We start from the raw sequence: 22,723 nt of genomic DNA on the forward strand, positions 1-22,723 counted from the left end.
AACAAGTAGCAAACATTTAAAAAATGTGAAGTTTGAATGCGTGCGCTGCAGTGGAGCCGGCCCATGTCACGTTCCTCCTCAGTGTTTCTGTCTTGTTTTCGAGCACAAATAATAATGTTCGGTAACACTTTACTTGAAGGGGTGTGCATAAGACTGATATGACACCTTCATAACCATGACATGACACATGTTATGAATATAAAGGACGTTTTATGCATGTTTGTGACAACTGTCATTAAGTGTCATTCGCTCAATTATGACATTTTGAATGCAAATATGACATTGTTTGAGATGTCTTTGTTATGACACCTTGACATAAACCAATCAGTGTCTTTGTCATGACAAGTAAAGTGTTACCAAATGTTCTTAAATCAAGATACATTTACTGGAGAAGAAAAATGACCGAAGATAAAAAGTCTGAAAAATGCATCAAAATAAAGTGAGAAAAAAATATATGTATGTCTGCATTGGATAAAATAAATATTACACTTTGAATTTTTTATTTTTTTTATTTAATTTAATTTTGATGCATTTCTCAGAAAACGAGATCATTCTGCTTCTCCAGTAAATTTATCTTGATTTAAGAATGTTTAGATATTTCTGCTGGAAAACAAGACAGAGGAAAAAGATCATGTTTTAAAAATACTACGACATTTGAATACGATCTCACTGAGAAACGTCATCACCGTTTTATTCCACCACAGGTGTCTTTTCATAAGATCTATAATCAATAAGCACCATGAATATCATGTTATTCTCATGATTTCCTGTGATTTTAGATTATATCTGCGGTCTTTCTCTCACTCGTAGGCAGAAGACGACCAGGCCGAGGTGCCGCTGCGCTGGGATCTGGAAGTTTGTGTCGTTTTGGACCAGAGACTCGAACAGCTTCGCCATCTCCACGCTCTGACATCACAGGAAACACATCATCACTGACATTTCATGAGCATTCCCAGCTTTAGCCTCAAATCCCTTTGAACATCAGTGGATGTGTTGAACTCACACTGAGGGCCCTATTTTAAGGATCTAAGCTCATGGTCTAAAGCTCAAGGTGCAAGTGCGTTTAACGACGGGAAAAATGGTCGGCGCTCCCGGCGCTGGTCTAAAAGGGTCGTCCCTATTCTCTTAATGAATAATGTGTGTGTTTTGTCCCTATTCTCTTAATGAGTAATGGGTGTGTTTTGTCTCTATTCTCTTAATGAGTAATGGGTGTGTTTTGTCCCTATTCTCTTAATGAGTAATGAGTGTGTTTTGTCCCTATTCTCTTAATGAGTAATGAGTGTGTTTTGTCTCTATTCTCTTAATGAGTAATGAGTGTGTTTTGTCTCTATTCTCTTAATGAATAATGTGTGTGTTTTGTCTCTATTCTCTTAATGAGTAATGGGTGTGTTTTGTCCCTATTCTCTTAATGAGTAATGTGTGTGTTTTGTCTCTATTCTCTTAATGAGTAATGAGTGTGTTTTGTCCCTATTCTCTTAATGAGTAATGTGTGTGTTTTGTCTCTATTCTCTTAATGAGTAATGAGTGTGTTTTGTCCCTATTCTCTTAATGAGTAATGAGTGTGTTTTGTCTCTATTCTCTTAATGAATAATGTGTGTGTTTTGTCTCTATTCTCTTAATGAGTAATGTGTGTGTTTTGTCTCTATTCTCTTAATGAGTAATGTGTGTGTTTTGGGCGTAACGTGAAATAAACCAATCAGTCTCATGTCCCATTCCCTTTAAAAGCCAGTTGCGCTCGCATGGCGGATTCGCTATTTACATGGAGGAATTAGCCGATCTGCTCGTGCGTGAGGTTAAAGCTGTGTGTGTGTGAGTGTGTGTGTGCGAGCAGCAGAACATCTACGGAACAAGCCGGATTCACCATATCTTTATGTACACAATAATCTTTTACATTGTAATCCATTTATTGGTAATATTTGGCATGTTTGTGTGTGGCTGCATGTCCCTGTGTGTGTAATAAGCAGAGTGTGTATGTAATAACCTGTGTGTGTAATAAGCAGAGTGTGTATGTAATAACCTGTGTGTGTAATAAGCAGAGTGTGTATGTAATAACCTTTGTGTGTAATAAGCAGAGTGTGTATGTAATAACCTTTGTGTGTAATAAGCAGAGTGTGTATGTAATAACCTGTGTGTGTAATAAGCAGAGTGTGTATGTAATAACCTGTGTGTGTAATAAGCAGAGTGTGTATGTAATAACCTTTGTGTGTACTAAGCAGAGTGTGTATGTAATAACCTGTGTGTGTAATAAGCAGAGTGTGTAATAACCTGTGTGTGTAATAAGCAGAGTGTGTATGTAATAACCTTTGTATGTAATAAGCAGAGTGTGTATGTAATAACCTGTGTGTGTAATAAGCAGTGTGTAATAACCTTTGTGTGTAATAAGCAGAGTGTGTATGTAATAACCTGTGTGTGTAATAAGCAGAGTGTGTATGTAATAACCTGTGTGTGTAATAAGCAGAGTGTGTATGTAATAACCTGTGTGTGTAATAAGCAGAGTGTGTATGTAATAACCTGTGTGTGTAATAAGCAGAGTGTGTATGTAATAACCTTTGTGTGTAATAAGCAGAGTGTGTATGTAATAACCTGTGTTTGTAATAAGCAGAGTGTGTAATAACCTGTGTGTTTAATAAGCAGAGTGTGTATGTAATAACCTGTGTGTGTAATAAGCAGAGTGTGTATGTAATAACCTGTGTGTGTAATAAGCAGAGTGTGTATGTAATAACCTTTGTGTGTAATAAGCAGAGTGTGTAATAACCTGTGTGTGTAATAAGCAGAGTGTGTAATAACCTGTGTGTGTAATAAGCAGAGTGTGTATGTAATAACCTGTGTGTGTAATAAGCAGAGTGCGTATGTAATAACCTGTGTGTGTAATAAGCAGAGTGTGTATGTAATAACCTGTGTGTGTAATAAGCAGAGTGTGTATGTAATAACCTTTGTGTGTAATAAGCAGAGTGTGTATGTAATAACCTTTGTGTGTAATAAGCAGAGTGTGTAATAACCTGTGTGTGTAATAAGCAGAGTGTGTAATAACCTTTGTGTGTAATAAGCAGAGTGTGTATGTAATAACCTGTGTGTGTAATAAGCAGAGTGTGTATGTAATAACCTGTGTGTGTAATAAGCAGAGTGTGTATGTAATAACCTGTGTGTGTAATAAGCAGAGTGTGTATGTAATAACCTTTGTGTGTAATAAGCAGAGTGTGTATGTAATAACCTTTGTGTGTAATAAGCAGAGTGTGTATGTAATAACCTGTGTGTGTAATAAGCAGAGTGTGTATGTAATAACCTGTGTGTGTAATAAGCAGAGTGTGTATGTAATAACCTGTGTGTGTAATAAGCAGAGTGTGTTTGTAATAACCTGTGTGTGTAATAAGCAGAGTGTGTATGTAATAACCTTTGTGTGTAATAAGCAGAGTGTGTATGTAATAACCTTTGTATGTAATAAGCAGAGTGTGTATGTAATAACCTGTGTGTGTAATAAGCAGTGTGTAATAACCTTTGTGTGTAATAAGCAGAGTGTGTATGTAATAACCTGTGTGTGTAATAAGCAGAGTGTGTATGTAATAACCTGTGTGTGTAATAAGCAGAGTGTGTATGTAATAACCTGTGTGTGTAATAAGCAGAGTGTGTATGTAATAACCTGTGTGTGTAATAAGCAGAGTGTGTATGTAATAACCTTTGTGTGTAATAAGCAGAGTGTGTATGTAATAACCTGTGTGTGTAATAAGCAGAGTGTGTAATAACCTGTGTGTTTAATAAGCAGAGTGTGTATGTAATAACCTGTGTGTGTAATAAGCAGAGTGTGTATGTAATAACCTGTGTGTGTAATAAGCAGAGTGTGTATGTAATAACCTGTGTGTGTAATAAGCAGAGTGTGTATGTAATAACCTTTGTGTGTAATAAGCAGAGTGTGTAATAACCTGTGTGTGTAATAAGCAGAGTGTGTAATAACCTGTGTGTGTAATAAGCAGAGTGTGTATGTAATAACCTGTGTGTGTAATAAGCAGAGTGCGTATGTAATAACCTGTGTGTGTAATAAGCAGAGTGTGTATGTAATAACCTGTGTGTGTAATAAGCAGAGTGTGTATGTAATAACCTTTGTGTGTAATAAGCAGAGTGTGTATGTAATAACCTTTGTGTGTAATAAGCAGAGTGTGTAATAACCTGTGTGTGTAATAAGCAGAGTGTGTAATAACCTTTGTGTGTAATAAGCAGAGTGTGTATGTAATAACCTGTGTGTGTAATAAGCAGAGTGTGTATGTAATAACCTGTGTGTGTAATAAGCAGAGTGTGTATGTAATAACCTGTGTGTGTAATAAGCAGAGTGTGTATGTAATAACCTTTGTGTGTAATAAGCAGAGTGTGTATGTAATAACCTTTGTGTGTAATAAGCAGAGTGTGTATGTAATAACCTGTGTGTGTAATAAGCAGAGTGTGTATGTAATAACCTGTGTGTGTAATAAGCAGAGTGTGTATGTAATAACCTGTGTGTGTAATAAGCAGAGTGTGTTTGTAATAACCTGTGTGTGTAATAAGCAGAGTGTGTATGTAATAACCTTTGTGTGTAATAAGCAGAGTGTGTATGTAATAACCTGTGTGTGTAATAAGCAGAGTGTGTATGTAATAACCTTTGTGTGTAATAAGCAGAGTGTGTATGTAATAACCTTTGTGTGTAATAAGCAGAGTGTGTATGTAATAACCTGTGTGTGTAATAAGCAGAGTGTGTAATAACCTTTGTGTAATAAGCAGTGTGTATGTAATAACCTGTGTGTGTAATAAGCAGAGTGTGTATGTAATAACCTGTGTGTGTAATAAGCAGAGTGTGTATGTAATAACCTGTGTGTGTAATAAGCAGAGTGTGTATGTAATAACCTGTGTGTGTAATAAGCAGAGTGTGTATGTAATAACCTTTGTGTGTAATAAGCAGAGTGTGTATGTAATAACCTTTGTGTGTAATAAGCAGAGTGTGTAATAACCTGTGTGTGTAATAAGCAGAGTGTGTATGTAATAACCTGTGTGTGTAATAAGCAGAGTGTGTATGTAATAACCTGTGTGTGTAATAAGCAGAGTGTGTATGTAATAACCTTTGTGTGTAATAAGCAGAGTGTGTATGTAATAACCTGTGTGTGTAATAAGCAGAGTGTGTAATAACCTGTGTGTGTAATAAGCAGAGTGTGTATGTAATAACCTGTGTGTGTAATAAGCAGAGTGTGTATGTAATAACCTGTGTGTGTAATAAGCAGAGTGTGTATGTAATAACCTGTGTGTGTAATAAGCAGAGTGTGTATGTAATAACCTTTGTGTGTAATAAGCAGAGTGTGTATGTAATAACCTTTGTGTGTAATAAGCAGAGTGTGTAATAACCTGTGTGTGTAATAAGCAGAGTGTGTAATAACCTTTGTGTGTAATAAGCAGAGTATGTATGTAATAACCTGTGTGTGTAATAAGCAGAGTGTGTATGTAATAACCTGTGTGTGTAATAAGCAGAGTGTGTATGTAATAACCTGTGTGTGTAATAAGCAGAGTGTGTATGTAATAACCTTTGTGTGTAATAAGCAGAGTGTGTAATAACCTGTGTGTGTAATAAGCAGAGTGTGTAATAACCTTTGTGTGTAATAAGCAGAGTGTGTATGTAATAACCTGTGTGTGTAATAAGCAGAGTGTGTATGTAATAACCTGTGTGTGTAATAAGCAGAGTGTGTATGTAATAACCTGTGTGTGTAATAAGCAGAGTGTGTATGTAATAACCTTTGTGTGTAATAAGCAGAGTGTGTATGTAATAACCTTTGTGTGTAATAAGCAGAGTGTGTATGTAATAACCTGTGTGTGTAATAAGCAGAGTGTGTATGTAATAACCTGTGTGTGTAATAAGCAGAGTGTGTATGTAATAACCTGTGTGTGTAATAAGCAGAGTGTGTTTGTAATAACCTGTGTGTGTAATAAGCAGAGTGTGTATGTAATAACCTTTGTGTGTAATAAGCAGAGTGTGTATGTAATAACCTGTGTGTGTAATAAGCAGAGTGTGTAATAACCTGTGTGTGTAATAAGCAGAGTGTGTATGTAATAACCTTTGTGTGTAATAAGCAGAGTGTGTATGTAATAACCTGTGTGTGTAATAAGCAGAGTGTGTAATAACCTTTGTGTGTAATAAGCAGTGTGTATGTAATAACCTGTGTGTGTAATAAGCAGAGTATGTAATAACCTGTGTGTGTAATAAGCAGAGTGTGTATGTAATAACCTGTGTGTGTAATAAGCAGAGTGTGTATGTAATAACCTGTGTGTGTAATAAGCAGAGTGTGTATGTAATAACCTTTGTGTGTAATAAGCAGAGTGTGTATGTAATAACCTGTGTGTGTAATAAGCAGAGTGTGTAATAACCTGTGTGTGAAATAAGCAGAGTGTGTATGTAATAACCTGTGTGTGTAATAAGCAGAATGTGTATGTAATAACCTGTGTGTGTAATAAGCAGAGTGTGTATGTAATAACCTTTGTGTGTAATAAGCAGAGTGTGTATGTAATAACCTGTGTGTGTAATAAGCAGAGTGTGTAATAACCTGTGTGTGTAATAAGCAGAGTGTGTATGTAATAACCTGTGTGTGTAATAAGCAGAGTGTGTATGTAATAACCTGTGTGTGTAATAAGCAGAGTGTGTATGTAATAACCTGTGTGTGTAATAAGCAGAGTGTGTATGTAATAACCTTTGTGTGTAATAAGCAGAGTGTGTATGTAATAACCTTTGTGTGTAATAAGCAGAGTGTGTAATAACCTGTGTGTGTAATAAGCAGAGTGTGTAATAACCTTTGTGTGTAATAAGCAGAGTATGTATGTAATAACCTGTGTGTGTAATAAGCAGAGTGTGTATGTAATAACCTGTGTGTGTAATAAGCAGAGTGTGTATGTAATAACCTGTGTGTGTAATAAGCAGAGTGTGTATGTAATAACCTTTGTGTGTAATAAGCAGAGTGTGTATGTAATAACCTGTGTGTGTAATAAGCAGAGTGTGTATGTAATAACCTGTGTGTGTAATAAGCAGAGTGTGTATGTAATAACCTGTGTGTGTAATAAGCAGAGTGTGTATGTAATAACCTTTGTGTGTAATAAGCAGAGTGTGTATGTAATAACCTGTGTGTGTAATAAGCAGAGTGTGTATGTAATAACCTGTGTGTGTAATAAGCAGAGTGTGTATGTAATAACCTGTGTGTGTAATAAGCAGAGTGTGTATGTAATAACCTGTGTGTGTAATAAGCAGAGTGTGTATGTAATAACCTGTGTGTGTAATAAGCAGAGTGTGTAATAACCTGTGTGTGTAATAAGCAGAGTGTGTATGTAATAACCTGTGTGTGTAATAAGCAGAGTGTGTAATAACCTGTGTGTGTAATAAGCAGAGTGTGTATGTAATAACCTGTGTGTGTAATAAGCAGAGTGTGTATGTAATAACCTGTGTGTGTAATAAGCAGAGTGTGTATGTAATAACCTGTGTGTGTAATAAGCAGAGTGTGTATGTAATAACCTGTGTGTGTAATAAGCAGAGTGTGTATGTAATAACCTGTGTGTGTAATAAGCAGAGTGTGTAATAACCTGTGTGTGTAATAAGCAGAGTGTGTATGTAATAACCTGTGTGTGTAATAAGCAGAGTGTGTAATAACCTGTGTGTGTAATAAGCAGAGTGTGTAATAACCTGTGTGTGTAATAAGCAGAGTGTGTATGTAATAACCTGTGTGTGTAATAAGCAGAGTGTGTAATAACCTGTGTGTGTAATAAGCAGAGTGTGTATGTAATAACCTGTGTGTGTAATAAGCAGAGTGTGTATGTAATAACCTTTGTGTGTAATAAGCAGAGTGTGTATGTAATAACCTGTGTGTGTAATAAGCAGAGTGTGTAATAACCTGTGTGTGTAATAAGCAGAGTGTGTATGTAATAACCTGTGTGTGTAATAAGCAGAGTGTGTATGTAATAACCTGTGTGTGTAATAAGCAGAGTGTGTATGTAATAACCTGTGTGTGTAATAAGCAGAGTGTGTATGTAATAACCTGTGTGTGTAATAAGCAGAGTGTGTATGTAATAACCTGTGTGTGTAATAAGCAGAGTGTGTATGTAATAACCTTTGTGTGTAATAAGCAGAGTGTGTATGTAATAACCTGTGTGTGTAATAAGCAGAGTGTGTAATAACCATTGTGTGTAATAAGCAGAGTGTGTATGTAATAACCTGTGTGTGTAATAAGCAGAGTGTGTAATAACCTTTGTGTGTAATAAGCAGAGTGTGTATGTAATAACCTGTGTGTGTAATAAGCAGAGTGTGTATGTAATAACCTGTGTGTGTAATAAGCAGAGTGTGTATGTAATAACCTGTGTGTGTAATAAGCAGAGTGTGTATGTAATAACCTTTGTGTGTAATAAGCAGAGTGTGTATGTAATAACCTGTGTGTGTAATAAGCAGAGTGTGTAATAACCTTTGTGTGTAATAAGCAGAGTGTGTATGTAATAACCTGTGTGTGTAATAAGCAGAGTGTGTATGTAATAACCTGTGTGTGTAATAAGCAGAGTGTGTAATAACCTGTGTGTGTAATAAGCAGAGTGTGTATGTAATAACCTGTGTGTGTAATAAGCAGAGTGTGTATGTAATAACCTGTGTGTGTAATAAGCAGAGTGTGTAATAACCTGTGTGTGTAATAAGCAGAGTGTGTATGTAATAACCTGTGTGTGTAATAAGCAGAGTGTGTAATAACCTGTGTGTGTAATAAGCAGAGTGTGTATGTAATAACCTGTGTGTGTAATAAGTAGAGTGTGTATGTAATAACCTGTGTGTGTAATAAGCAGTGTGTGTGTGTAATAAGCAGTGTGCTGATTACTTCCTGCTCTGCCACTGTTCGGACGCTCTTGCTTACTGCTCCGCGCTTTGCTCTATCGCTTTTATATTTTTATATTTTATCTCCTTTTATCACCTAATTTTAACTTCAGCTAATCAGCACAGTGCTCAAACGCTTGGATTACTACAAAAAAGCAGAATTCTTTTTACTTGACCAGCCTCCCACTGAAAGCTTACATTCCGGGGAAGAGAAAATCACAACTGTCTACACTCATAAAGGATAAGAGAAAATGCCTCCTCTGGAATCTACTTGCTGCATTAACTGCCACAGACTTTTACAAAGGATTGTAGTTCTTGAAACAAAGTTATTTGTGGGACCACCAAACCAGACGGAACACACAACAGAGATCAGCCATGGACGCCCTCAGCATACAGCCGGTGAGTCCCATGCATCTAGTACTCCTCGACAGGCCATACTGAGTGTAGAGAAACAAGCCGATCGACTTACAAATCGATGGCACAAACAGGGAGCGAGACCCAAAGGCACTCGAGACATCAGATTGTCACGAGTATCACATATTGCCGCAGTAGCATCCTCTACCCCAGATACGGCTCTGACAAGGATTGCAAACACTGGTCTCCTACCACCGCCTATACATCTTGAGAACAGATTTGAAGTATTAATGAATGAGGAATCCCTGAATGTGATGAATGTGATCGAACACAGACTGAATCAGCCAGTTACCAACACTGCTAACTGGCGCTCAAGGTCGAGCAGACAGCGGCACTCAGCTCAGAGCGCAGCCGAGCCCAGGACTCTGATAGTGGGTGACTCCATAATCAAAAACATTAGTAGCAGGGATACAACTACATGCTGCCTTCCACAAGCAACAACTTCTGATGTAAACAGGGAACTTCAGAACATTCTGATGAAACATAAAACAGCAAATCGACTCATCATTCATGTGGGGAAAAATGATATTCATAAAGAGCAGTCAGAACTCCTTAAGAAGGATTTCAATGAACTTTTTGAAACACTTAAAAGACTGAAAGTTCAAACATTCATCAGTGGACCACTCCCAGCAAGAGGAACAAACAGGTTTTCACGGTTGCTTGGGCTTAATACATGGCTCCAAAAAACCTGCTATTTAAAAGGAGTAAACTTCATTGACAACTTCAATCTTTTCTGGAGTCAGAGGCAACTGTTTCAACAGGATGGGCTCCACCCAAACAAACTTGGCTCAAGAGTGCTAAAGGACAATATCTGCTTCTCCCTCAATCATCCTTCTGCAGTCTGTGCCAATCCACTCAACCTGAATGGCACACACATACCTGGACACAGTATGAATGACCACAGGACTTCACTTCAGCACCTGAATGGACATGCGGTTGACACGTCACACAAGGACAATGATAACACCATGCAGCCACAACAACTTCTGCTCACGGACACAATCTCAGCTGAGCCCCGCCCACAGAGCTCACCACAGACAGACTGTGACATACTAGAACTGCTCCAAGATTCAGCACCCAAGGACGACTTTCTGGAAAACAGACAGGGAAACCAGGACAGCATATTACAGCCGATAACACCAGAGCAACAGCCCGTCTCACCAGACACATTTTCTCTATCTCCAGCATCTCCACTTCTGTGCTTCTCAGAGAAAATGGAAGAACTGGTGTTTGCTGGAACCAAACTATCCCACTCTTTTGCTGCAAGCCCCCAGATGTCAACCAAAAAGCGGCAGGCCCCACAACCACCAAAGCCTGCAGGCCCAGCTCGCCCTCCCCCTCCTCCTGTGAGAGCTCTTCGGCCTCTGCCACAGCGCCAGGGCCCACACCCTCCTCCATCGGCCCGAGGTCAACCAAAAACAACTGATACCAGCTCTCAGTGATATGTGTCGGGTCTCCGCTATGACAACAGTAACTTTCTTAAATGTTTACATAACAAGCGGGAACCCAGTGTGCCTGTATCTTTCTCTATTGCTGTTCGATTACATGATAGAAGGTCTAAGGCCTTCAAAAGCCGTACAGCAAACCCATCTAATCTGGTACCTATTACACGCCAAACTAAGACTGCTGTGGGGACAAAAAGTAAGACTGTTAAGTTAGCACTTTTAAACATCCGCTCACTTAAAAATAAATCACTTCTAGTCAATGACTTAATAACCACATACAACCTGGATTTTATGCTTCTAAATGAAACCTGGCTAGAAGACAGCTGCAGTGCAACCGTCCTCAATGAAACAGCCCCTCCTAACTTTACTTTTATGAGTGTCTGCAGAGCTGTAAGGAGAGGTGGAGGAGTAGCTGCTCTTTTTAAGGATGTCTATCAATGTAAGCAAACATCATTTGGTAACTACCCGTCTTTTGAATATCTCGGTATTGTTTTAAAAGGTGCCCCACGCATTTTACTTATCATTATTTACAGGCCTCCAAAATACTCTCCAGCCTTTGCTGAGGACTTTACAGAACTGTTATCAACAATTTCCTCAGAGTTCGACTGTTTTGCTATTGCTGGAGATTTTAACATTCACATAGATAATGATACAAATATGGCAAAAGAAATCAAAACTGTTTTAAAAACTTTTGACCTGATTCAGCATGTACACGGACCGACACACACTCGTGGACACACTCTAGATTTACTTATCAGTAAGGGTCTAAACATTTCATCGATTGTTATTAAGGATGTAGCACTGTCTGATCATTTCTGTATTTTCTTTGATATATTGATCTCTCCTGCCATTGAAGCTAGATCTGTGTCTGTCAAGAAGAGATGCTTAAATGAGAACACTAGTGTGCTATTTATGAAGGCCATATCTTTAAAACCAAGCATATCTGCTGACTCTGTTGATTTTCTCCTTGATTGTTTTAACTCAAAAGTTAAAAGTGTAATTGATGATATTGCTCCTGTGAAAGTCAGGAAGAGTGGTAGACAAAAAGCACCTTGGAGAAACTCAACAGCTGTGCAAAATATGAAAAGACAATGCAGAAAAACAGAGCGCATGTGGCGGAAGACAAAACTTGTAGTCCATTATAACATCTACAAAGACACCATCCATGCTTTTAATATGGAACTAGGCAAAGCTAGACAGACTTTCTTCTCAAATATTATAAACAGCAACTTAAACAACACACGCACTCTTTTTGCTACTGTAGAGAGACTGACAAACCCCCCAAGCCAGATTCCCAGTGAAATGCTTTCAGACAGCAAGTGCAGGGAGTTTGCTTTTTTCTTCTCTGAGAAAATCAATAATATCAGAAAGGTGATCAGCACATCATTGAGCCGCACTGGGGTCAGACAGATCAGACCACAACCGCAGAAAGTAGCTACTATGTCTGATTTTGAAGAAATTGATGGCAAAATTTTAGAAGAAACCGTACAGCACCTTAAAACATCAACCTGCGCCCTTGACGCACTTCCCACATCTTTCTTCAAAAGTGTGTTAAACTGTTTAGAAGCAGATCTCCTAGAAATGGTAAATGCCTCACTTCTCTCTGGGAATTTTCCAAACTCCCTGAAAACTGCAGTTGTCAAGCCCCTCCTGAAAAAGATCAATCTGGATAAGACCATATTAAGCAACTATAGACCGATCTCAAATCTTCCTTTCATAGGGAAGATCATTGAAAAAGTTGTCTTCAATCAGCTGAACAAATTCTTAAGCTTGAATGGATACTTTGACAATTTTCAATCTGGTTTCAGATCGCATCACAGCACAGAGACAGCGCTCATAAAGATAATAAATGATATTCGCTTAAATACTGATACAGGGAAATTATCAGTGCTGGTACTACTCGACCTCAGTGCTGCATTTGACACTGTCGATCACGACATACTTCTTGACAGGCTGGAAAACTGGGTGGGGCTTTCTGGGATAGTCCTAAAATGGTTCAGGTCATACTTAGAAGGGAGAGGTTATTATGTGAGTATAGGAGACCATAAGTCTGAGTGGACGTCCATGACATGCGGAGTCCCTCAAGGCTCAATTCTTGCACCACTCCTGTTCAACCTGTACATGCTCCCAATGAGCCAAATAATGAGAAAGAACAAAATCTCTTACCACAGCTATGCAGACGACACACAGCTCTACTTATCCCTATCGCCTAACGACTACAGCCCCATTGACTCCCTGTGCCAATGCATTGATGAAGTAAACAGTTGGATGTGCCAAAACTTTCTTCAGTTAAACAAAGACAAAACTGAAGTCATTGCGTTTGGAAACAAAGATGAAGTTCTCAAGGTGAATGCATACCTTGACGCTAGGGGTCTAACAACTAAAAATCAAGTCAGGAATCTTGGTGTGTCTCTAGAGTCAGACCTTAGTTTCAGTAGTCATGTCAAATCAATAACTAAATCAGCATACTATCATCTGAAAAATATTGCAAGAATTAGATGCTTTGTTTCCAGTCAAGACTTAGAGAAACTTGTGCATGCTTTCATCACCAGCAGGGTGGATTACTGTAATGGACTCCTCACTGGCCTTCCTAAAAACACCATAAGACAGTTGCAGCTCATACAGAACGCTGCTGCCAGGATTCTGAGCAGAACCAGAAAATATGAACACATCACACCAGTCCTCAGGTCTTTACACTGGCTCCCAGTTACATTTAGGATTGATTTTAAAGTATTATTACTGGTATATAAATCATTTAATGGGCTAGGACCTCAATATATTGCAGATATGCTCACTGAATATAAACCCAACAGATCACTCAGATCATTAGGATCACATCAGCTAGAAATACCAAGGGTTCACTCTAAGCAAGGAGAGTCTGCTTTTAGCTACTATGCCAGCCGCAGCTGGAACCAGCTTCCAGAGGAGATCAGATGTGCTCCTACAGTAGTCACATTCAAATCCAGACTCAAAACACATCTGTTTAGCTATGCATTTACTGAATGAGCACTTTGCCACTGTGTCCGACTGTTTGTACTGTATTTTATTTAATTTTTTATTCTAAACTGTTTTAATTATTCTTATTTCTTTTGATTATTTTAATCTCTTTATTCTTAACTGTTTTAATTATTCCTATTTCTTTTGATTTTTCTATGTAAAGCACCTTGAATTACCATTGTGTATGAAATGTGCTATATAAATAAACTTGCCTTGCCTTGCCTTGCCTATGTAATAACCTGTGTGTGTAATAAGCAGAGTGTGTATGTAATAACCTTTGTGTGTAATAAGCAGAGTGTGTATGTAATAACCTGTGTGTGTAATAAGCAGAGTGTGTAATAACCTGTGTGTGTAATAAGCAGAGTGTGTATGTAATAACCTGTGTGTGTAATAAGCAGAGGGTGTAATAACCTGTGTGTGTAATAAGCAGAGTGTGTATGTAATAACCTGTGTGTGTAATAAGCAGAGTGTGTATGTAATAACCTGTGTGTGTAATAAGCAGAGTGTGTATGTAATAACCTGTGTGTGTAATAAGCAGAGTGTGTATGTAATAACCTGTGTGTGTAATAAGCAGAGTGTGTAATAACCTGTGTGTGTAATAAGCAGAGTGTGTATGTAATAACTTGTGAGTGTAATAAGCAGAGTGTGTATGTAATAACCTGTGTGTGTAATAAGCAGAGTGTGTATGTAATAACCTGTGTGTGTAATAAGCAGAGTGTGTATGTAATAACCTGTGTGTGTAATAAGCAGAGTGTGTAATAACCTGTGTGTGTAATAAGCAGAGTGTGTAATAACCTGTGTGTGTAATAAGCAGAGTGTGTATGTAATAACCTGTGTGTGTAATAAGCAAAGTGTGTAATAACCTGTGTGTGTAATAAGCAGAGTGTGTATGTAATAACTTGTGTGTGTAATAAGCAGAGTGTGTATGTAATAACCTGTGTGTGTAATAAGCAGAGTGTGTATGTAATAACCTGTGTGTGTAATAAGCAGAGTGTGTATGTAATAACCTGTGTGTGTAATAAGCAGAGTGTGTAATAACCTGTGTGTGTAATAAGCAGAGTGTGAATGTAATAACCTGTGTGTGTAATAAGCAGAGTGTGTATGTAATAACCTGTGTGTGTAATAAGCAGAGTGTGTAATAACCTGTGTGTGTAATAAGCAGAGTGTGTATGTAATAACCTGTGTGTGTAATAAGCAGAGTGTGTGTGTAATAACCTGTGTGTGTAATAAGCAGAGTGTGTGTGTAATAACCTGTGTGTGTAATAAGCAGAGTGTGTGTGTAATAACCTGTGTGTGTAATAAGCAGAGTGTGTGTGTAATAACCTGTGTGTGTAATAAGCAGAGTGTGTGTGTAATAACCTGTGTGTGTAATAAGCAGAGTGTGTGTGTAATAACCTGTGTGTGTAATAAGCAGAGTGTGTGTGTGATAACCTGTGTGTGTAATAAGCAGAGTGTGTGTGTAATAACCTGTGTGTGTAATAAGCAGAGTGTGTGTGTAATAACCTGTGTGTGTAATAAGCAGAGTGTGTATGTAATAACCTGTGTGTGTAATAAGCAGAGTGTGTATGTAATAACCTGTGTGTGTAATAAGCAGAGTGTGTATGTAATAACCTGTGTGTGTAATAAGCAGAGTGTGTATGTAATAACCTGTGTGTGTAATAGGCAGAGTGTGTATGTAATAACCTTTGTGTGTAATAAGCAGAGTGTGTATGTAATAACCTGTGTGTGTAATAAGCAGAGTGTGTATGTAATAACCTTTGTGTGTAATAAGCAGAGTGTGTATGTAATAACCTGTGTGTGTAATAAGCAGAGTGTGTATGTAATAACCTGTGTGTGTAATAAGCAGAGTGTGTATGTAATAACCTGTGTGTGTAATAAGCAGAGTGTGTATGTAATAACCTGTGTGTGGACCCGCCTATAGCCTCATATTACTAACGCGCTCTTTAAATAACAAAAAAAATATTGCGACCAATTGTGACCAATACAGTCTATTTCAGTTCCTCAAAATAGCAACGGTCCATCAATGAGCCTGAACACACACTCTTCTCAGACCAGCAGCTCATGGGCCACAGACGGGTGCAAATGCATTTGCTATTTAAACAACGTGGCGCAGGACGAGAAAATGAAAACCGCGTCGGGCTTAAACTAGCAAAACACACTTGTGTCGCGCCCGGGTGTATGATAGGGCCCTGAGTGTTCAGTCATTAAGTGTGTAAGTGTGTGACCGTAGGAGGGTTTGTGAAGTGTGTGTGTGAGCGTGATGATGCGGCGTCTCACGTGTCGTATGTGTTCCTGCAGGTTCTTCAGACCGAAGCAGCGCATCACGAACCACAGCTTCAGGGAGCGGAAGCGGCGACTCAGAGAGATCTGCCAGTGCTGAACACACGGGTAAACACACGGGTAAACACACGGGTAAACACACGGGTAAACACACGGGTAAACACACGGGTAAACAGACCGGTAAACAGACCGGTAAACAGACGGGTAAACAGACGGGTAAACACACGGGTAAACACACGGGTAAACAGACCGGTAAACAGACCGGTAAACAGACGGGTAAACAGATGGGTAAACACACGGGTAAACACACGGGTTAACACACGGGTAAACACACGGGTAAACACACGGGTAAACAGACGGGTAAACAGACGGGTAAACAGATGGGTAAACACACGGGTAAACAGACGGGTAAACAGACGGGTAAACAGACGGGTAAACACACGGGTAAACAGACGGGTAAACACACGGGTAAACAGACGGGTAAACAGACGGGTAAACACACGGGTAAACAGACGGGTAAACAGACGGGTAAACAGACGGGTAAACACACGGGTAAACAGACGGGTAAACACACGGGTAAACAGATGGGTAAACAGACGGGTAAACACACGGGTAAACACACGGGTAAACACACGGGTAAACAGACGGGTAAACAGACGGGTAAACAGACGGGTAAACACACGGGTAAACAGACGGGTAAACAGACGGGTAAACAGACGGGTAAACAGATGGGTAAACAGACGGGTAAACAGACGGGTAAACAGATGGGTAAACACACGGGTAAACAGACGGGTAAACAGACGGGTAAACAGACGGGTAAACAGACGGGTAAACACACGGGTAAACAGACGGGTAAACAGACGGGTAAACACACGGGTAAACAGACGGGTAAACAGACGGGTAAACAGACGGGTAAACAGACGGTTAAACAGACGGGTAAACACACGGGTAAACAGACGGGTAAACAGACGGGTAAACAGACGGGTAAACAGACGGGTAAACAGACGAGTAAACAGACGGGTAAACAGACGGGTAAACAGACGGGTAAACACACGGGTAAACAGATGGGTAAACACACGGGTAAACACACCGGTAAACAGACGGATAAACACGGATAAACACACGGGTAAACAGACGGATAAACACGGATAAACACACGGGTAAACACACGGGTAAACACACGGGTAAACAGACGGGTAAACAGACGGGTAAACACATGGGTAAAAACACGGGTAAACACACGGGTAAACACACGGGTAAACAGACGGATAAACACACGGGTAAACACATGGGTAAACACACGGGTAAACACATGGGTAAACACATGGGTAAACACACGGGTAAACACACGGGTAAACACACGAGACGGGTAAACACGGGTAAACACACGGGTAAACACACGGGTAAACACACGAGACGGGTAAACACGGGTAAACACACACGGGTAAACACACGGGTAAACAGACGGGTAAACACATGGGTAAACACATGGGTAAACACATGGGTAAACACACGGGTAAACACACGGGTAAACACACTGATCATGAGTGTGTGTTGTGAGCGCACCATGAAGTCAGTGGCGTCTGAGTTGTCGTGTCGAAGGTAAAGCGGGTCGACGGTGAACGTCTGCTGAAGCTTCATCTTATTCTTCACCCTGCGGTTCAGACACAGTCTTCACAAACACACTCTTCACAAACACACTCTTCACAAACACACTCTTCACAAACACACTCGTCACAAACACACTCTTCACAAACACACTCTTCACAAACACACTCTTCACAAACACACTCTTCACAAACACACTCGTCACAAACACACTCTTCACAACACACTCTTCACAAACACACTCGTCACAAACACAGTCTTCACAAACACACTCTTCAAAAACACACTCTTCACAAACACACTCTTCACAAACACACTCGTCACAAACACACTCTTCACAAACACACTCTTCACAAACACACTCTTCACAAACACAGTCTTCACAAACACAGTCTTCACAAACACAATCTTCACAAACCCACTCTTCACAAACACACTCTTCACAAACACAGTCTTCACAAACACAGTCTTCACAAACACAATCTTCACAAACACAGTCTTCACAAACACAGTCTTCACAAACACAGTCTTCACAAACACAATCTTCACAAACACAGTCTTCACAAACACAGTCTTCACAAACACAGTCTTCACAAACACAATCCTCACAAACACAGTCTTCACAAACACAGTTTTCACAAACACAGTCTTCACAAACACAGTCTTCACAAACACAGTCTTCACAAACACAGTCTTCACAAACACACTCTTCACAAACACAGTCTTCACAAACACAGTCTTCACAAACACAATCTTCACAAACAGTCTTCACAAACACAGTCTTCACAAACACACTCTTCACAAACACACTCTTCACAAACACACTCTTCACAAACACAGTCTTCACAAACACAGTCTTCACAAACACAGTCTTCACAAACACACTCTTCACAAACACAGTCTTCACAAACACAGTCTTCACAAACACAGTCTTCACAAACACAGTCTTCACAAACACAGTCTTCACAAACACAATCTTCACAAACACAGTCTTCACAAACACAGTCTTCACAAACACAGTCTTCACAAACACACACAGTCTTCACAAACACAGTCTTCACAAACACAGTCTTCACAAACACAGTCTTCACAAACACAATCTTCACAAACACAGTCTTCACAAACACAGTCTTCACAAACACAGTCTTCACAAACACACTCTTCACAAACACAGTCTTCACAAACACAGTCTTCACAAACACAATCTTCACAAACACAGTCTTCACAAACACTGTCTTCACAAACACTGTCTTCACAAACACTGTCTTCACAAACACTGTCTTCACAAACACAGTCTTCACAAACACAGTCTTCACAAACACACTCTTCACAAACACACTCTTCACAAACACAATCTTCACAAACACAGTCTTCACAAACACAGTCTTCACAAACACAGTCTTCACAAACACAGTCTTCACAAACACAGTCTTCACAAACACAGTCTTCACCAATACAATCTTCACAAACACAATCTTCACAAACACAGTCTTCACAAACACAGTCTTCACAAACACAGTCTTCACAAACACAGTCTTCACAAACACAGTCTTCACAAACACAGTCTTCACAAACACACTCTTCACAAACACACTCTTCACAAACACACTCTTCACAAACACAATCTTCACAAACACAGTCTTCACAAACACAGTCTTCACAAACACAGTCTTCACAAACACAGTCTTCACAAACACAGTCTTCACAAACACAATCTTCACAAACACAGTCTTCACCAATACAATCTTCACAAACACAGTCTTCACAAACACAGTCTTCACCAATACAATCTTCACAAACACAGTCTTCACAAACACAGTCTTCACAAACACAGTCTTCACAAACACACTCTTCACAAACACACTCTTCACAAACACACTCTTCACAAACACACTCTTCACAAATGTAATGACAGGTAGTGACCTAGAGGTGTCATTGTTCTAGCCGAGGTCAGAGAGTGCCGAAGAAGAGATATACCGGATGTTGCTGTTGTTGTTGTTCAAGCTAACATGTGAATAAACCGGACACAGAGAGAACTCACGTGTTGTTGTCTTCTAAGTATTATTAAATGCCTGTAAAGGATATCAACAGACATTACATGGTGTCAGAATAGCCTGTGTGTCGGTAAAGAAGACATGGCGAAGTTTAGCCCGCCGAGCGAGTTTAAGTTTGAGAGCCCAACCGAATGGCCGGAATGGAAACAGCGATTTCGACGCTATCGGTTGGCCACGAAGCTGAGCAAAGATGACGGCGAGATTGAAGTAAGTTCGCTGATCTATGCAATGGGCAGTGAAGCTGAAAAGATATTCAGTTCATTTGAGTTTGAAGAGGAAGATGATAAGAAGGACTTTGAAGTGGTCATGAAAAAGTTTGACGACTACTTTATTCCAAGATGCAACATCATACACGAGCGTGCATGTTTCTATCAACGGAGCCAGCAATCCGGGGAAACGGCGGAGATGTACATCAGGACATTATATGAGTTAGCAGAGCACTGTCAATTCGGGACTACGAGGGATGAACATATAAGGGATCGTCTTGTGGTAGGAATAGCAGACAAGGAACTTTCCCGCCAGTTCCAGCTCAAAGCAGACCTAACGTTGACGCATGTGATTGAACGTGTGCGCCAGACAGAGGCGATAACGCGGCAGGTTAATCTTCAGACCAATCGACCGGACGCTCAGCTGGCCAATGTTAATGCGGTAAAAGGGAAGGATTGGGAGTATAAAAAAAAGAGTCAGCGACGTGGGACCAGCAGCCAGGTGACCAACACAAAGGAGGAGTGTGGGAGGTGCGGTAAGCCACAACACTCTAATGAAAGAAATTGTCCTGCATTAAAAAGCAAGTGTAATAAGTGTCACAAGGAAGGACATTGGGAACGTAAATGTCGTTCTAAAGCAGTGAGAGAAGTCACAAGCGAACAGCCTGGACTAACATACTTCCTTGGAGCAGTTGACAGGGAGGATAATGAGGATACATGGACTGTAGGCTTACCTGTAAACAATGTGGTGGTAACCTTTAAAATTGACACAGGAGCCGACGCTACCATTATTGATAAAGGGACATTCGAAAAGATGAGTCCTAAAATAAAGCTTGAGCCTCCTGTCACACGTTTCGTTAGCCCAGGGGGCGATCTCAATTGCATAGGCATGTTCCAGAGTATCACCAGCTATAAGGGGAGAAAGTACTCTCTGAAGGTGTATGTGACTGAAGGAAAAAGCTGCTTACTGGGCCGGGAGGAAGCAGTGGAAATGGGTCTAGTAAAGAGGATGAATGAGGTCAGTGGTGTGTTTGGATCAAACGGGTTATTGAAAACTGAGCCAGTCAGAATAGCCCTGCGTGATGATGCCCAGCCATATGCAGTGCCGACAGCCAGGCGGATACCCCTGCCACTGGTACCGCTGGTAAAAAAAGAACTGCAGCGCATGGAGGAGGAGGGCATAATCGAAAAAGTAACACAGCCAACAGAATGGTGCGCCGCGATGGTGCCGGTACTCAAACCCAACAAAAGGGAAGTCCGCCTCTGTGCAGACCTCAGGAAACTGAACAAAGCCGTGAAACGGGAGAAGTATGTCCTGCCGACGGTGGAGGAAATAATGCCAAAGCTCGCCGGATCAAAAGTGTTCACATCGCTGGACGCAGCAAGTGGATTTTATCAGATTCCCCTGCATGAGGAGAGCAGGATGCTCACCACTTTCATCACTCCGTTTGGGAGATATGCCTTCCGCCGTCTTCCTTTCGGAATAACAAGTGCTCCTGAAATTTTCCAGAGGAAAGCTTAGAAGGGACAGAGATCTTTATGGATCACATTTTAATTCACGCAGAGACAAAGGAGCAACATGACCGACGCCTGGCTGAGGTGTTGAGGGTCATCGAAGCAGCAGGGCTCAAGTTGAACCAGGCAAAGTGCAAGTTCAAACAGAGACAGGTTCGCTTCCTGGGTCATCTAATCGACGAGGCAGGCGTCAGGGCCGACCCAAACAAAGTCACAGGAATAGGGAACTTTCCACAGCCACAAAACGCGACAGAACTCAAAAGATTCTTAGGGATGGTTAATTATTTAGCCAAGTTCATTCCAGAGTTATCAACAGTGGCTCACCCACTGTACGAGTTATTGAAAGGAGACAAAGAGTGGATGTGGGGACCTGCACAGTGCGAGGCGTTCAGGAACTTAAAGACTGCACTAGCCACAGCTCCAGTACTTACCTTCTACGATGCCAACAAGCCCACCATAGTGTCAGCAGATGCCAGCAGCTACGGGCTGGGTGGCGTTCTACTCCAGCAGCACAGGGATCACTGGAAGCCCGTGGCCTACTGCTCCAGACGATTAAGTGACGCGGAGAAAAGATACGCACAGATCGAGAAGGAGTGCCTGGCAAGTGTGTGGTCCTGTGAACGGTTTGACAAATACCTATATGGACTGGACGGTTTTAGACTGGTTACTGATCACAAACCATTGGTGCCTCTCATGAACAGTAAAGACTTAGACTGTGTCCCAATTAGGTGCCAGAGGCTATTAATGAGACTCATGCGTTTCAATGCCACTGCGGAGCATGCACCTGGCAAAACATTAGCTGTAGCGGATGCGCTCTCTAGGAGCCCAGAGCAATGTTTTGGGGATGGGGTCTGTCATGAGGAGGTGGCGGCTCACATCGAGGCTGTCATGAGTCAGGTCCCGGCCACACCACATCGGATGGCGGAGCTTAGACAGCACACTGAATATGATAGACAGCTCCAGACAGTCATAGGCTTCATCAGGAATGGGTGGCCTGATTATGTTGGAAAGGTACCTGAGGTAGTCAAGGACTTCTACCAAATGAGAGGAGAACTATCTGAAATAGATGGCTTGGTCATTAGAGGCAACCGCATTGTCATTCCCACAGAAAAGAGGAAGGCCATCTTAGAGAGAATCCATGACGGACATCAAGGCCTGGTAAAGTGCAGAGAAAGAGCTTACCAATCCGTATGGTGGCCTGGAATGTCTGGTGAGATTGAAAAAACAGTACAGCAGTGTGCATTTTGTAGAGAGAACAGAAACACACAGAAGAAGGAGCCATTAATGCCCAGCGAGCTCCCATCTAGGCCATGGCAGAAAGTTGGTATAGATCTGTGTGAGTTTAAGAAGCAAAACTACTTA

At 40.5% G+C, this 22,723-nt stretch overlaps 1 protein-coding gene across 2 annotated transcripts in view; it reads right to left on the minus strand.

Moving 5' to 3' along the window:
• The window catches only part of hdc (histidine decarboxylase), a 52,400-nt gene that overhangs the window by 1,199 nt on the left and 28,478 nt on the right, over positions 1–22,723 (minus strand). For both annotated transcript variants that reach the window (XM_056255794.1, XM_056255795.1), the window contains 3 exons: positions 17,545–17,632; positions 15,976–16,074; positions 805–906 (listed from right to left, as the gene is read on the minus strand). In XM_056255794.1, the coding sequence (XP_056111769.1) occupies positions 805–906; positions 15,976–16,074; positions 17,545–17,632 (289 nt within the window). The remainder of the gene's footprint in view (positions 1–804; positions 907–15,975; positions 16,075–17,544; positions 17,633–22,723) is intronic.

This window comes from Rhinichthys klamathensis, unplaced genomic scaffold (genome assembly GCF_029890125.1).
Source record: "Rhinichthys klamathensis goyatoka isolate OS25496 unplaced genomic scaffold, OSU_Roscu_1.1 h1tg000122l_1, whole genome shotgun sequence".
NCBI lineage: Eukaryota > Metazoa > Chordata > Actinopteri > Cypriniformes > Leuciscidae > Rhinichthys > Rhinichthys klamathensis.